Source organism: Canis lupus, chromosome 20 (assembly GCF_011100685.1).
Source record: "Canis lupus familiaris isolate Mischka breed German Shepherd chromosome 20, alternate assembly UU_Cfam_GSD_1.0, whole genome shotgun sequence".
Lineage (NCBI taxonomy): Eukaryota > Metazoa > Chordata > Mammalia > Carnivora > Canidae > Canis > Canis lupus.
The window spans coordinates 58,092,833-58,108,744 of NC_049241.1; the positions used below are offsets into that span (position 1 = coordinate 58,092,833).

Consider the following 15,912-nt stretch of genomic DNA (forward strand, 5'->3'; position numbering starts at 1 on the left):
CCTGCGCCGCAGCTTTCCCTGAGCAGTGGGGTGTGTGGGGCCGGCCGGGTGGCCGTCTGGGAGGATGAGGCTCAGAGCCACCAGCTGGCATCTGCTGGGCCCATGCGAGGTCAGCTCGGCCTGGCTCCCTCCTCGTGGAACCCAGCCGGTGTCCATGCAGCGCCGAGCAGGGCCGTGGACCTGCACCAGCGTCCCACCCATCCAAGCCCACCGAGAATCTCAGAACAGGACCGCATGAGGAAACCGGGGCTTTGCAGATGTCATTTGGTTAAAGATGGGGACCGGGTGATCCTGGAGCAGGGTGGCCCTAAACCCAGTGGGTCTGGTGGGACACAGAGGAGAAAGCACGACAGCGGAGACGGTGAGCCCGCAGCATGGCAGAGGTGCCGGGAGCTGGGGCAGCAGGAAGGGCCTTCCCTGGAGCTTCCTGGGGAGAGCGGCCTGGGGCGCCTTGACCGCCTTGACCGGGATGTCCGCCCCGCAGGACCACGGGAGCAGACACATCTGCTGTGCAAGCCCTCCTCCATCTTGGGCCTGGAGGAGACGCGAGCACGGTGGGCTCGTCTGGCCCTCGACCCTCCCGGGGGGTGTCAGTACAAGGGGCACGGAGGGCCTGTGGAGCGGCCCGCCAGCCTTGCCAGGTGCACTGGGTGTCTTCTGCGGCCATGAAGCACGAGGACACGCTGGCCTCCCTGGTTTATTTTTTATTTTTTTATTTTTTTATTTTTTTTGCCTCCCTGGTTTAGTGGCTGCTGAGGCTCAGCCCGGGAGGCACTGATCTCCACGAGGGGCTGCAGCGGCCGACGGTCCCTGGCCTGAGACCCTCCCCGAGCCTGCCGTCCCTGGCCCTGAGCTCTGGCCAAGGTCCTCCGCACGTGTCCCAGACCTGCCACGTTGTGACCTGTGTCCTCTGCGGGGGGTCACCTGCGCGACAGGCTGAGGACACTGAGCCCCCCCGCAGCACGCTCATGCATCCGGCCTGCCCAGAGCCAACACGGTTCCTTCCCCAAGCCTTGGGGGCGCTGCCTGTCACTCCCTGGTGGAGCGGACAGCAGCTGCCTCCGTCCGCCGACGTTACTGAGCGCCTGCTGAACACGGCCACGGCCTGCCCTACACGGGGGCCTCGGACCTGAATCCTGCTTCTAAAGCAGCAGAACCGCATTCAGGCAGAATCTGACCCCAGTGCCAAGCGTGAGGTTAGACAGATGTGAGGCCAGGGTTCAGCTGGGGTGAAGGGCTCTGTGGCCCTGTTGGCCTCCATCCCCCCCTCGTGACCCCTGGGCCTGCGGGCCAAGCCAGGCAGGGCGCCAGAGGAGGCTGAGCCTCGGCCAGTGGACCCACCGCGGGCACCCTCTGTTCCTGCCTGACCAGGTGACATACCACGATGACCAGCGAAGCCATAGCCTCGAGGATGTCCCCGTCCTGGTCCTGGGACCTGACCCAGAACATGTCACCTCCTGCAGCATGTCACCTCCTGGTCGAGGCCCCACGGTGGGGTGACCCTGGGTTCCCGGGGGCCTGGTGTCCTCACCAGGTCCCCCCGAGAAGGAGGCGGGGGGAACCCCAGAGACGGGGAGACCCCGCACTGCTGACGTTGAGGACGGAGGAGGGGCTGGGGAGGGGGCGCTCCTGGAAGGCGGGGGGCAGGGGGTCTTCCTGGGGCCCGGGGGACGTAGCTCTCCATTTTGGACTTCTGAACTCCAGGACCGCAGGGTAACACGCGTGCCGTTGTGGGCCGTGACGTGTGTGGTAGCTTGTTCAGTACCCACGGGAGACTGAGGTCCCTGTGAAGCCCCGAGTGGCTCAGTCAGTGAAGCATCTGACTTCAGCTCAGGTCGTGAGCCCAGAGTCCTGCTCCTCGGAGCCTGCCTGCCCCTCCCCCACTCGTGCACTCTCTCATTTGCCCTCAAGTAAATAAATCTTAAAAAAAAAACAAACTGGAGGGATCCCTGGGTGGTGCAGCGGTTTGGCGCCTGCCTTCGGCCTAGGGCGCGATCCTGGAGACCCAGGATCGAATCCCACATCAGGCTCCCAGTGCATGGAGCCTGCTTCTCCCTCTGCCTGTGTCTCTGCCTCTCTCTCTCTCTGTGTGTGACTATCATAAATAAATAAAAATTTAAAAAAAAAAAAAAAAAAAAAAAAAAACAAACTGGAGCTGGGCTGCAGCGAGAGGTGCACACAAAGCTACAGGACAATGTACCTCTTCCTAATTGAACCCGAGCCCTGAGTTTCCTGGCAGCCAGAGCAAAAAGAGAAAGGAGATGAGCAGTGTGACTCTTGTCGCCTGCGAGGAGAAAGCTTCTCTCCCAATTTCCGTCGGGGTCAGCGCCCCTCCCCCACCTTCCCGGGACGTGTGCCCTTGGTTCGCAGCCGCAGCTGCTCTAGCCTCCAGCCTCGGTCTGAGGGCCTGCCTTCCGTCTGATGGCACTAGGGCTGGACGGTTGAACACTGCGGGGCCTGGGGCCCTCCCTTGCTTCCACACAGGAGCCAGCTGGTGGCAGGTTGACTGTGCCCCTCTATGGGCCCAGAGGGGGTGGTTTTGTTTCTGTTTTAATTTTTATTTTTAAGTAAAGTCCACGCCCAAAGTGGGGCTTGAGCTCACGACCCTGAGATGAAGAGTCACATGCTCCACTGACTGAGCCGGCCGGGCGCCCTGGGGCTCCCGTTTTACCACTTCTGGGTGGGGCCTACATCCCGCGGGACCCCGCCGTGGGGAATGCAGAAGGTCGAGGCTAAGCCCCGCTCCGGGCAGCTCCGAGGCAGCCTGCCGGTCCCACGGACCCACTGCGGCGGCCCCCGTGTGGAGGCCGGAACATGCGCCCAGGGCTCGTCTAAAACCTCAAGGTCTCACACCCTTTTCTGTGTGTTTGAAGGTTTTTTTTTTAATTTTTTTTTTTTTTTTAATTTATGATAGTTACAGAGAGAGAGAGAGAGAGAGGCAGAGACACAGGCAGAGGGAGAAGCAGGCTCCATGCACCAGGAGCCCGACGTGGGATTCGATCCCGGGTCTCCAGGATTGCGCCCTGGGCCAAAGGCAGGCGCCAAACCGCTGCGCCACCCAGGGATCCCTGTTTGAAGGTTTTTGTAACAAAATGAACTTCAGGGTAGTCGCGGTCTGTCGAGAGCGCCAGCCCCGCTCGCCCTCGGGTTTCCTGGCGCGTCGCCGTGGGGCACAGCCCTGGTCTGTCCTCACAGCGAGGACCCTGCCGCGCCGTGAGCACCAAAGCAGCCGGGTCGGCTCCGGGGCCCCTGTGTGCGAGGGGCGCTGTGTTCTCGGCGCCGTGTCCCCTCCGGGCGTCGCCTGCAGCTCGTCCCACCCGCACCCCCGCCGCAGACGGTGCTGACCCCGAGCCCCCGCCCCCTCCGCTCCTTGCCCCCTCCCCCGGCCCCCGGCCCTCGTGGTGGTGGCGATGGATTTCACCCTGCACCGGAGAGTGTGCCCTACGGTGACGGTCACTAGGCTCTGTCCTTGCTCCTGTGTGTTGGTCCCTGGGAGGGCTTCCTCAGGGAGAGCTGTCCCTTCCCTGTCCCTAGTCACGTGTTGCTGACGGCCTGGGCCACGGTCGGGTGCCGTCCTATTCCCTGCGTCTGTGTTGGCCTCGGGAGTGTTCGTCCCTGTCCCCCCTTGTAGCCGTAGGGGTGGTCCAGGCTGAGCCCATGGAGACCCCCCTCAGCCTTCACGCCACCTGCCTCCCCGAGGAAGGGCCTCTCCTGACTTGGCACCTGCGGCTCTCGCCGGTGACCCGAATAGTCGAGGGGCCCCGTGGGGACCTCCTACCCCGGGAGGGCTGGGCGTTGCTGTGGGTGCGTGGCGTTCCTTTCCTTCTTCACTCTTAAGATGTGAATTGCACATCAACTCAGTGGTTTTTAGTAAATTTGCAGGTCATGGATCCCTGGGTGGCGTAGTGGTTTAGCGCCTGCCTTTGGCTCAGGGCACGATCCTGGAGACCCGGGATCGAATCCCACGTCGGGCTCCCAGTGCATGGAGCCTGCTTCTCCCTCTGCCTATGTCTCTCTCTCTCTCTCTCTCTGTGACTATCATAAAAAAAATCTGAAGAAAAAAAAAAAAAAAAGAAAAAAAAATTTGCAGGTCATGCGAGTATTACCTCTTCCAGAATATTCCAGTAATTCCAGAATATTCCATCACCCCAAAAGGAAACCCCAGATCCACCAGCTGTCACCCCAGCCCCCAGCCCCCCGAGCCCCCTCCCCGTGCATGGACGAGCCCGTCCTGCACATGTCACACACGTGGACTCCCACCTGCGGGGCCTCCTGTGTCTGGAGCCCTCCCTGAGCGTCGGGAGCTCAGGGTCCATCCCTGGGGCGGCGTGTGGGCACCTCACTCCTGCTCGGGGGCCCAGGGATGCGCCCGTGGGTGGGGGATGTGTTCCGTTTATTGCTCCTCGCTGATGGGCACCTGGGTGGTTCCCACACTGTGGATTTTGGTGATTGTGAATTGTGCTGCTGTGAACACCCGTGAACAAGCTTCCGTGTGGACCTGTGTTCCAGGTGTGGCTGAATCTGATTGGGGGCACTGCTTGGGGACATGTTGAGGTCAGGTGCGGGGGACGACTCAGCGTTGCAGATCAGCCCTCCTCTGCGTTCTCCCCACCTGGTTATCTCTGGGGTCCTGTTGTGGGTGTGGCCGCTCTGCCCTCTCACGCTGCCTGGCACACGTGCCCTAGGAGCGGGTGCTGCCCTGAGCCCTCCTCCCAAGTCCACCTGGACCCCTAACATCCTGGCCAGGCCCTGGGGGAGCTGGGGGGAGCCTGCACACTGACATGTGTGCAGCATGCAGTCAGCGGGGCAGGCAGCGGCCCTGAAAGTCCCTCTAGGCATGCCGGGTGGGTCCTGCATCCACCCAGTACGGACACTTTCCGTCTGCCAGCCTGGGGCTTCTGGGAAGCAAGGATGAGGTCACAGCTCAGAAAAGTGCTTTGCAAACTCTCAGCAGCTCTCCGCTGAGGGGCGGGCGGCATCGACTGCTCCGCAAATGGATTTCAGCAGGGATCAGAGGTCCAGGCTCACCCCCACCAGCAGGCCCCCAGCAGTTACTGGCAGCAAGAGTGAGCAAGACGTTTCTCCTCTACGGAAGCCCCTGGCTCGGCTCACATTGAGCCGCAGCCAAGAGCCCGCCCCCAGCTCCGGCCGGGACCCCCGCCCGTGGTCTGTCCTGAGGGCCACAGGTCAGCGGAGCAGGAGCATGGCTGTCCCCAGAGGGTCTCTGCACAGACACTGGACTCCCGGAGCCAGGGGACCAGGAAGTGAGGGGCTGGGAGGCCAGGGCTGCTGCATGAACAGGCTCCTGGAGAGTGGGCCCTGCAGAAAGCCCCTGGTCGGGGTCCAGCGCCCCTCGGCTGCTACACCGTGAAGTGCTCAGGGGCAGTTTTCTGGCTGAGGCCACTGTCCCCACAGCTCTAGGCTAACAGGGCGGTTCCTTAGGGCGCCACGTGAGCTGGAGCAGCCCCCACAAAGCACCCCAAGTGGGGCTCTGGTGAACCACAGAGCAAGCCTTCACGGTTCTGGGGCCAAGGGCCCCTCCAGAGGCTCCGCCAGTTGGGGGAGGACTGGGATGAGGCAGCGGGGAGCCCCAGAACAGACTGGGGGTTCTTGGGAAGCACAGGGCAGCTGGGCCATGCCTGTCCCTCCACCCCCGGGCTGGCCACAGGACAGAGGGTCAGCCTGGGGCCAGAGAGGGCCCCGCCAGACGGCCCCACAGCTCCGAGGCAGCCAGACAGGGACGGAGCCAGTCACGTCCTCGGCTGCAGCCCTGCTTGCGCGTGTGCCTAGGTCACCGAGTGTGACTTCCCCTGGGGCCGAGCAGCCCCGCCACCTCCATCCAGGCACATAGTCACGCAGGCCTGTGACGCCAGGGGACAGGGTGGCCCGGTGGGTGCTGGCTTCCCAGTCTCGTCCAGGCCACCCTTACCCATCAGTGAACTGTGTGGCGCTGAGATTTCGGGGACGGAAGTCAGAGGTCAGAATCCGTCTTGGCAACGTGACAGACTCTATGCCTGTTACCTCGAACGATGAGAGCTTGGTGTACGCACTGTGCGTCTTCTACTTTGGTTCCTCGTGATTGTTTTTTTTTTTTTAATTTTTATTTATTTATAATAGAGAGAGAGAGAGAGGCAGAGACATAGGCAGAGGGAGAAGCAGGCTCCATGCACCGGGAGCCCGACGTGGGATTCGATCCCGGGTCTCCAGGATCGCGCCCTGGGCCAAAGGCAGGCGCTAAACCGCTGCGCCACCCAGGGATCCCCTGTTCCTCGTGATTGTTTTAAAACAGAGTCAAAATCCACGCTTCTGGGGTGCCTGGCTTGCTCAATCAGGAGTGTGGGACTCACGATATCGGGGTCTTGAGTTTGAGCCCCGTGTTGGGGGTAGAGGCTATTTACGAAAGAAAAAGAATGAGTGAATAAAAACTGTTACAGAAAGTAAAGGAAAATCCACCCTTGCAAGGTCAAATTCACAGGGTCGTGCACCCACCAGCCTATCCAGTTCCAGAACATTCCATCACCTCAAAGGCACCCGATCCCCATCAGTCATCCCCCGGCCCCCCCAGGCCCCTCCCTGTGCGTGGATTAGCCCGTCCTGGACGTGTCACACGCGTGGACTCGCACCCCATGGGGCCTCCTGTGTCTGGTTCCCTCCCCGAGCGTTGGGGGCTCGGGGTCCGTCCCCGGGGCGGCATCTGGGGGGGCCTCGCTCCCACTGGCGACCGAGTAACGCTCCCGCGCGTGGCTGGGCCACATCCCCCGTGGACGTGCGATGGGTTTTGTGTGACGCGCGTCTTCGTTGCCCCCCGGGCGCGTGCGCAGCCGCGGAACCGCGGGGTCGGTCGATGACTGTGTGCGGCTCTTCCAGGGACCACAGGGCCGTGTCCGAAGTGGCTGCCCCAGGTCACGGCCCCCGGCCTGGTGGGGTTCTGATGGCTCCGCGTCCTCGCGTCCTCGCCGCCACTTGTCATCGTATGTTGCGGGCAGGCCGCGTGTCCCGGGTTCTGGGGTGCGGTGCCTGGGTCCAGGGCGCTGGGCCGCCTGCTGGTACTTTCCCTTTCACAGGCAGCGCGGGCGCCGGGGCCAGGCGGGGGGTGTGCTGTCTGCGGCCTGTGAGGTGCACACAGGCGGGGGGCGGCCGGGGAGGCCTTGCTGTACCCGCGGCATTGAGGCCCGTGACCCCTCACAGGCCCTGACCAGGCCGTGGCCCCGCAGGTGGCCGTGACCCCGAGCTCGCTCCTCTCGGCCGAGGGGCGACACCGCCACACAGAACCATCCCCCGAAGCGGGGCTGCTGAACGCAGCTGTTGTTCCCGTGGGACAGGGCGCCTGGGGCCTGGTGCAAGCTCTGTGACCCCACTCGGAGCTTGAGGGCACTGCCCTGCCCGTGTCCGCTGTGTGCAGGGCCCAGGGGCCTGGGGCGGCGGGAGAGGAAGGAGCGGGGTGTCGGGACAGCCGTACCCCTTGGCAAGGTTCCAAGACAAGGAGCAGGGGGCGGGGGCAGGTTCCCACGGGGGAGGCCCGCGGGTGGGGCCGTGGCCCGGGCAGGGCCTGCTGGGGGCGCCCAGTGGGGCCCCGACACAGGCCCGGGTGGCCGCGGGTCCCTGCAGGCGGGCGGCGGGCGGCGGGCGGCGCGGGTGGGGGCCGGGGCCTGCGGTAGATTCCGCCCAGTACAGGAATCCTGGCCCTGCCGGTAATCGGCGCTTCCCAGGCAGCCATCATTTCCTGAAAGTCCGCGCCCGAGGGGAAGTAGGCGCCGCCGCTGACTAAAGCCACATGCAAATGCGGCGGGGCCGGGGCCGGGGCGGGAGCGGGGCCGCGGGATGAGGGAGCCGCCGTCGGGGACCCGGCCGCGCTCGGGCTCGGGGACGGGGACGGGGACGGGGACGCGCCGCCATGTCCCAGCTGCAGTTCTGGCTGCACTTTGCGGCCCTCAACCAGGTAAGGCCCGGCCTGCCCGCTCCCCCGCCCGCCGCCCCGCTCCGCCTCCCCCTGCCCCGCTCCTCCCCCTGCTCCGCCGCCTCCGCCTCCGGCTCGGGCTCCGGCTCCGCGGGCTGGGATCGCTCGGCCGCCCGCCGCCCCCCGCCCCAGGGTGGCCGCCCCGGACGGCTGGCGGAGCCCCCCGGGGAGCAGGACGGGCGCCCTGCCCAGGGCTAGCGGACGCACCTGTGTCTGCCGGGCGCTGCTGGGGTCGGGGCGGCGCCCCCCAGGGAGGCCCAGAGGGGTCTGGGGGCAGCCCAGCCCGGCCCGCTGGTCTCTGGCTGAATTGGGGGGCACCGTTTGGCGGCTGCACCAGGTCCCACCAGGTCCTCGCTTGGTCCAGGGAACCCCAAACTCTGAGAGCTGATGACCACGGTAGCTGACCCTGTAGCCTCCCTGGTCCCCCAAGCTGTCAGGGTGATCGCCACTCCCTGCCCCCGAGGGGCTGCAGTCCACCGAGTAGGGTGGGGGCCTGGGGTCCGAGGACGTCTCCGTGGGGTGTCCGTGGACGGTGACTGTGACTGGGTCACCTTGTAGGGCTGCTGGGGCCACCGGGCATCACGTCCTGATGCAGTGGGTCGCGCGGGCCCTTCCTGCTACCCACTGCGTAAGGGAGTGGGCTGAGGGGGACCCCCGGTGACCCCCGTGAGGCCCTGCATCCCTCGGACCCAAGAGTCTGGGAGGGTCGGGGATCCGGGGAACGCGGCATCCCCAGAGTGGGTGGAACCCGTTACCTTGGAGCAGCGTCTCCCATGGGAGGAAGGGGACAGCACCGAGCCCCGCGGCCCCTTCTCACCGTAGTGCGCTGCCTGTGTCCCCACTGACCAGGCACCAATACGTCATCATCAACCAGAGGTCCCCGCGGCACCTGTGTCCCCTGCTCAGGACCCCTCATGGCACCTCTGTCCTCCGGGCTGACACGCTGTCCACCTGTCCTCGTGTGGACGCCCTGGGCATCGGGAGGAGGACTGGCCGGGTCCTGCAGGACGTCCCCAGGCCGGGCTCATCCCATGACAGCTCTGAGGGAAGAGCCCTGCTCGCGCTGCCCCGTCGGGGTCCCTGTGGACGCTGGCGCTGGTCTCCTGGCCGGGGGTGCTGTCCCCGTGGAGGACCGCCCTGAGCATCCACCTTGGCTGGTCCATTAGTCTCCTGCCCTCGTCAGGGCTACTGCCCCCCGGCTCGTAGCTGTCTCCCCCTCAGGAAGCAGGGCCGCCTCTCGGGGCCTCTGGGGGCTGCCAGCTTGATGGGCTCAGGGGCTCTTGTCGCCCTGACCAGGCTGGGTGGCGCCCTCTGGGAAGGCCACGCTCCGACGCCGCTCCATGGGGATGTTAGCAAAGACCCCTGGCCCCTGTACCCGCCCCCGCCAGCCCCAGGAGGGGGTCCCTGCCTCAGGGTGCTTCACAGGGACCGAGAGGCCCGCTTCTGTGGCCTCCCCGCCTCTGACCCCAGCCTCCCAGAAGTGGCAGAGTCCCAGGAGGTCCCAGTGGGCGGAGAGCAGGCCTCAGGGTCAGCAGGCCAGACCCCTCCTAGCACCTCGGCGCCCCCGCCCGACCCCCGGCCCCTCTGGGCGCTGGCTGCTGGGCCCCCGCGCAGGGACTGGGCACCCCAAGGAATGGCACGGTGGCCTCTGGCCTCTCGGGTCGCTGTGGCCTCCTGCCTCCTTGTGCTGCAGACTCCTAAACCTTCCAGGCCACTGCCTGCCCGGGCGGGTCCTGCCCCCACTGGCTGCCTCCTCGCCCACACTTGCCCAGGCTGGCAGGTCCGGCCAGGGTCTTCCTCCCGTGGGTCCAGGGTGGGTGCAGCCCAGGGGCGGGAGCGAGTGGTGGCCCCTCTTGCCCCCCTATGCCGGCAGCCACCGGGGTCCAGGCACACAGCCTCACGCTACTGACGTGGCCGAGGGTGGTCTTTCCTGCGCAGGCTGAGTCGCAGCTGGGCTGTGTGACCACCCCATCCAGCACACAGATGACCGCAGCTCCTGCCCCATCCCCACCCACCCCTCCCGAGGGGCCTTGCACGACAGACCCGAGCCTGCCTGGTCCCGGGGCTGTGTGTGCTCTGGGGTCCAAACAGGCCCTCGGGAAGCTGAGTGCAATCTCCTGGAGACCCCCCCCACCAAAGAACAGGGATCTGATTCCAGCACAGAGTGATGGGAGGGGAGCTCCCTGGTGGAATGGGGTGGTCCCCAGCCCTGGCCGAGACCAGGGCCTGGTCCCACTGACCTGGGGGCTGTGCAGATGCTGCCCTCCACCCCTAGAAGCCAGCTCACCTGGAATGAGCCAGGTACAGCAGGGTGGGCTCCCGGCCCACCGGTCTCCTTCCTTCCCAGACTCCCAGACCCCACTGGCTGGCCCTGGCCGTCTCCTGCCCCACCCCGCAGTGGTTAGTGTGCCTGCGTCGCAGCCCACTGGCCCGGGCCCTCCAACGGCCCCGACAGTCGCGCAGGGCCCGGGAGCTCCTGGGGGCCCCTCCATTGCTCCTGCACGCCGGCCAACGCTCTGCTCAGGAAATGCCCCCACTGATGTGACACGTCCACGTGACTGGGGCCTCTGTCACGAGGTTGGCTTAGAAGAGCCTCATCTGGGAGGGTCTGTGGGGCTTCCCTCCCTGTGAGGAGTCGGCTGAGGGCTGTGCCCTGCCCCCGCCCCCCTGACCTGGGCCTGCCCCCTCCCCAGTTCAGGTGCTCAGGGTCTCTGTCTGTGAAACGGACACCTACTGCCCTCTCCTGGTGGCCAGTGGCACGGACGCCGCAACCCGCAGGGCCTGTGTGGGGCGCCTGCCTCGGGGCTCACTCCTGGCTGGTCCAGGAGCCGCCGGGTGTCCAGTGCTAGCCGGGTCCTCACGGGGGCTCCGTGGCCGTGGCCCTGGGGCGGGGCAGCATGGGAACACCCCTGGCATTGCAGCGATAGCCTTTATTTTTTTATTTTTTATTTTTTTAATTTATTTATGGTAGTCACAGAGAGAGAGAGACAGAGAGAGAGAGGCAGAGAGAGAGAGGCAGAGACACAGGCAGAGGGAGAAGCAGGCTCCATGCACCGGGAGCCCGACGTGGGATTCGATCCCGGGTCTCCAGGATCGCGCCCTGGGCCAAAGGCAGGCGCTAAACTGCTGCGCCACCCAGGGATCCCGCGATAGCCTTTAAATTTAGGTTTCTAGGGGCGCCTGGGGGGCTCAGTGGTGGAGCGTCTGTCTTGGGCTCCATTCCTGACCCCGGGGTCCTGGGATCGAGTCCTGCATCGGGCTCCCCGCAGGGAGCCTGCTTCTCCCTTGGCCCGTGTCTCTGCCTCTCTCTCTGTGTCTCTCGTGAATAAATAATTAAAACCTTTAAGTAAAAGTTTAGGTTCCTAAACTACGTGTAACCTGTACAGCAAACTTCCTCCTTGAAGGTGCGGGGCTCTCTGTGTCTGGACATGTGAGCACTAGTGTCACATGCTCCCGGTGTCACTTAATTCCAGAACATTCCATCACAAAGGCAACCCCATCCCCATCAGCTGTCACCCCTCACCCTCTCCGCAGCCCCCCTCCCAGCCCCCCCCAGCCCCCTCCCCATCCGTGGAGGAGCCCGTCCTGCACGTGTCACACACGTGGACTCCCACCCCGTGGGCCTCCTGTGTCTGGGTCCCTCCCTGAGCGTCGTGGGCTCCGGGTCTGTCCCCGGGGCGGGTGGAGGGGCCTCGCCCCTGCTGGTGGCAGGAGTGTCCATCGTGTGGCTGGGCCCTTCTCATCCTGCTCGTCTTCCAGGACTCCGCGTACCTCGACGACCTCTCCAACGCCTCCATTTTCTCCTCGTCCGTGGACTCCCTCTCAGACATCGCAGACACGCCTGACTTCCTGCCGGCTGACAGCCTCAGCCAGGTGCCCACCATCTGGGATGTGAGCACCGGCCCCTCCGCTCAAGACAAGGTCAGCTCACCCTGAGGTCTCTGCACAGGCTGCTGCCCCGGGGACCCCTCCACAGGCCGGGGGCAGATCCAGGTCGCCCACCAGTGAGGTGGTGGTTCAGGGGTCCTCGTGTTTTCTGCACGACCCAGAAAATACAGAGGCGGGGGTGGCAGGGGGCGGCTCCTGCGCTGGGCTCGTCAGCCGTCCTTCTGCGAAGGGTCCCGTCCCAGGCAGGCCCCGCTCACGGCCTCTGGGGGCTCGTCTCCACACCGTGCTCTGCAGGGCAGACGGGGTTCACCAGGGGTTCACCAGGAGACAAGCAAAGGGCAGCTTCCAGCGCTGGTTCTCCCTCTGGTGATTCTGGGCAAGGTCTGGAGGCGTTGCGGCGGGCAGGTGGGGGGTGGGTGCTCCTGGCTTTGAATGGGTGGAAGCCCATGAGCCAAAGAGCTGGCTTGGCATCTGTCAAGCTCCTGGTGCAGGACTCTGACAGGGAAGCGTGGGTGACGTGAGGCCAGATGGTGAGCAGGGTCCTCAGGCGTGCCAGGGCCGGGCAGCGGGCGCGTCGGTGAGGGACCCCCGCCCCATCCGGGCCCGGCCGGGGTTCTCTGCCCGGAGAGCAGCCCCGAGCTTTCGGGAGCCAGAAGCCTGGTTCGAGGCTCTGAAACGGCATTGGGAACGCGGAGGAGGGCCACGTGCGCCGGAGGGAGGGCAGGCTCTTCATCAGAGCCCACGGAGCCCTGCCCGGTGGCACCGCGAGCGGACGTGCTGTCTGCCCAGCCACCTGGAGCTTCCTCGGCACCTTTGGCCCCTTAGGCAGGGTCGAGTGGACAGGTCTGGGAGGCCCGGGGCCCCGCCTGGGGCCGGCAGAGGGACAGGAGGTGCCCAGGGCCGCCTGGCCTTGGGGGCGACCCAGGCCCCCTTCACAGTCGGGGCGAAGGGCCTGTGAGCGGCGCCCTGCTTGGCGGTGACCGTGAGGCGGAGGCGGCACGAAGCGGCCAGCAGGAGGGCGGCTGAAGCCTGGCGCCCACAGCCTGCTGCTGCCAGCCCGCCAGGGCCCTGACTCAGCCTTCCAGGAACCCGGGCCTGAGGCTGTTTGTTTTTGTTAACTTAAAAAAAAAGGGGCCAGGGATTTGAATATGGGTTTCTGGCTCCTAGTACTTTCATCACATTTTTTTTCCCAAAAACTTTGGGCATGTTCTTAACCTTTGAGAACAGCTGGAGTCAGTAAAAATCAAGCGGGTTATCTCACAACCAAGCCCCTTCGGGACCCCTGTCATCCCCCAGGACCGTAACGGACCCTGGAGCTCCACATGTGCCCAGCAGTGAGCTCCTAGTGCTTGCGGTCACCGGTCTTGGGAGGAGGCGGGGCCTGGAAGGGATTTCTTCATTTATTTTTCTTTTCCTTATTTATTTAGATTTCATTTCTATTTTGTTTTTCACATTCACGGTTTTCAGGACAGCCGCATGACCTATGTGATTTTTATCTTAAGGGGAAGCCTGTTTTGGAATTGCCGACCCTGGTCGGGCCCCTGCTGTGTCCCCACTGTGTCCTGGGGCAGAGCAGTAACCCCCGCCCCCCCAGCCTCAGTGCACTGGACAAGGGTGTGGTCACTCCCTGAGGGTGGCTAGGTCGAAGGCCAGGGGTGACAGGGTCCCCAAGGGTTTGGGTCTCCTGGCCTGGTCCATCTGTGGGCTCTGACCCCAGGTGGGCCTCATGCCCCCAGGTACCCGCTTTGTGCACCAGGTTCTTGGGTCTCCTTGGACCAGCCTCAGGTGCTCTGTCTCCCTAGGCCGTGACTGTGGTCTGGGACGTGGGACGTGTCTTTCCTTCATTTCTCTGCGTGATGGGGGTTGTAGCCCGTCGCTCCAACCAGCTGGCAGGCCGTGGGAGGGAGGCAGGCAGCTGGCGGGGGTGGGGGGGCATGCAGACAGTGCAAGAAGGGGGGCCAGGCTGGGGGCGCCATGCAGGCGCTTCCTCCCCACATCTCGTCCGCTCTCCCCTCTAGCTGCTCCTGCCCAATGGGCCGTGGACGGGCCTCGAGGACCCTGTGTCCTCCCTTTCCAGCACCCCACTTCTTGTCAGCTACCAGGTAGGCTGGGCCCCTCCGCAGCGCTGCCTGCCCCTGGCAGATGCTCAGAAGCACCTGTTTAGAAGATGGGTCTGTCCATCCTACAGATGAGGAAACAGGCCCTGGGGACGCAGCACACTGGGGTCGGGAGGGCCACTCCCCAGCCCTGTTCACTGCGCAGGCGGCGCCCTGGGGGAAGGCCGGCCGGGCCGGGCAGGACAGGCCCATCCAGCCCTGGCTACAGCTCTGGCACTAACCTTCAGTCTCAGAGTCAGCCTGAGGAAGAAGATGAGGCAGAGGAAGACGAAGGAGAGGAGCTGGGCCACACAGAGACCTACGCAGACTACGTGCCGTCCAAATGTGAGTGCCCGCGGCACCGCCAGGCCCACATGGCCCCAGTGGGCTCCAGCCATAGGCAGGGGCAGGGCTGGAGGTTGCCAGCTGGCTCCTGGGTTTCTGGAGGGGGGAAGGCTCGGGAGCTGTGGGCAGGCCTGGGGGCAGCTGTGTCATCCCCACGTCGGGGGTAGCAGAGAGTAGTTGAGAAGTAAGCCCACGTTCCTCTGTGAGCAGGAGTTTATGGATCTGCAAAGCACCAATGGGCCCCCTCCCCTGGACCCTGCTCTGCCCCTCTCCCTTCTGGGAGCCTCCCCCAGCCCACCCTAGCCCCTGGCCACCAACCCTGACAGCCTGACCTGCCCCTGACCTGCCCCTGGCTGTGCCTCTCCAGCCAAGATCGGGAAACAGCATCCGGACCGCGTGGTGGAGACCAGCACACTGTCCAGTGTCCCACCGCCAGATATCACCTACACGCTTGCCTTGCCCGCTTCGGACAGCGGGGCCCTGTCGGCGCTGCAGCTAGAGGCCATCACCTACGCCTGCCAGGTGACCCCGGGGCTCCCGTGCGGCCCACGTCCCGTGTGGGAGGCCCGCCAGGCACGGGGAGGCCCAGCCTGCCAGGCCCTGACCGCCTCCCTCGCCTGCAGCAACACGAGGTCCTGCTCCCCAGCGGGCAGCGGGCCGGCTTCCTCATCGGCGATGGCGCAGGCGTCGGCAAGGGGCGCACGGTGGCCGGCATCATCCTGGAGAACTACCTACGGGGCCGGAAAAAGTCTCTGTGGTGAGTGTGCCCTCCACCCTCCACCCAGGCGGGCGGGCGAGCGGGCGGGGGGAGTGGGCGCTGTGGCACCCACCAGCCTGTACCCATAGGTTCAGCGTCTCCAACGATCTCAAGTATGACGCGGAGCGTGACCTGCGGGACATCGAAGCCCGGGGCATCGCGGTGCACGCGCTGAGCAAGGTGGGTGGGGTCGCCCCTCCTGGGGGGGGGCCCCCCCAGCTCAGTCCGGCCGCGCCCCCACACCCGCCCCTCTCCCCCAGATCAAGTACGGCGACAACACTACCTCAGAGGGCGTCCTCTTCGCCACCTACTCTGCCCTGATCGGGGAGAGCCAGGCCGGCGGGCAGCACCGCACACGCATCCGCCAGATCTTGGAGTGGTGCGGGGAGGCCTTCGACGGCGTCGTATCCTGGCTGGAGGCGGGTCTAAGGGAGCGAGGGGCCAGGCGGGTTAGGCGGTTAGGCAGTAGTGAACTGGAGGGCCGGAAAGCCAGAGGGGGTGTGGGGGTGGGGGTCAGAGGGAGGGGTGGAGCCGTGGGTGCAAGGAATTCCTGGCAGGAGGTCGCCCCCAGGGAGCACTGCTGTCCTCTGCTGTCTGCCTGGCCTCCTGGCTCCAGCAGGCCGGACCCCTGACCACAGGCGTGGGAAGGGGCCCGGGGGGGCGGGTGCCTGTGGCTGCAGGAATGGGGAGGAGGTGAGGAATGCACCTCCTCCTCTCCCCCTCCACTGGGGGGGCAGCTAGGGGACAGTGGGGCCGGAGGCCAGGCTGCGGGGCTGGGGGCTCTGCTGGCCCGTTGGTAGGTGTTGGTATCCGTGTGGGCTCCAGCTACACGCAAGAAGGTCTAAGCACAAGCGGGGCAGTCTGGCGTG

The 15,912-nt window shown here is 65.3% G+C and overlaps 1 protein-coding gene across 4 annotated transcripts in view; it reads left to right on the top strand.

The window, feature by feature from the left end:
- The window catches only part of SBNO2 (strawberry notch homolog 2), a 46,895-nt gene that overhangs the window by 19,602 nt on the left and 11,381 nt on the right, over window positions 1–15,912 (top strand). For 3 of the 4 annotated variants that reach the window (XM_038568027.1, XM_038568026.1, XM_038568028.1), the window contains exons 5-11: window positions 11,717–11,878; window positions 13,864–13,947; window positions 14,190–14,286; window positions 14,654–14,808; window positions 14,910–15,043; window positions 15,133–15,223; window positions 15,304–15,447. In XM_038568027.1, the coding sequence (XP_038423955.1) occupies window positions 11,717–11,878; window positions 13,864–13,947; window positions 14,190–14,286; window positions 14,654–14,808; window positions 14,910–15,043; window positions 15,133–15,223; window positions 15,304–15,447 (867 nt within the window). Of the gene's footprint in view, window positions 1–7,780; window positions 7,940–11,716; window positions 11,879–13,863; window positions 13,948–14,189; window positions 14,287–14,653; window positions 14,809–14,909; window positions 15,044–15,132; window positions 15,224–15,303; window positions 15,448–15,912 lie in introns of those variants that run through there. The other variant, XM_038568029.1, reaches the window with a different exon arrangement.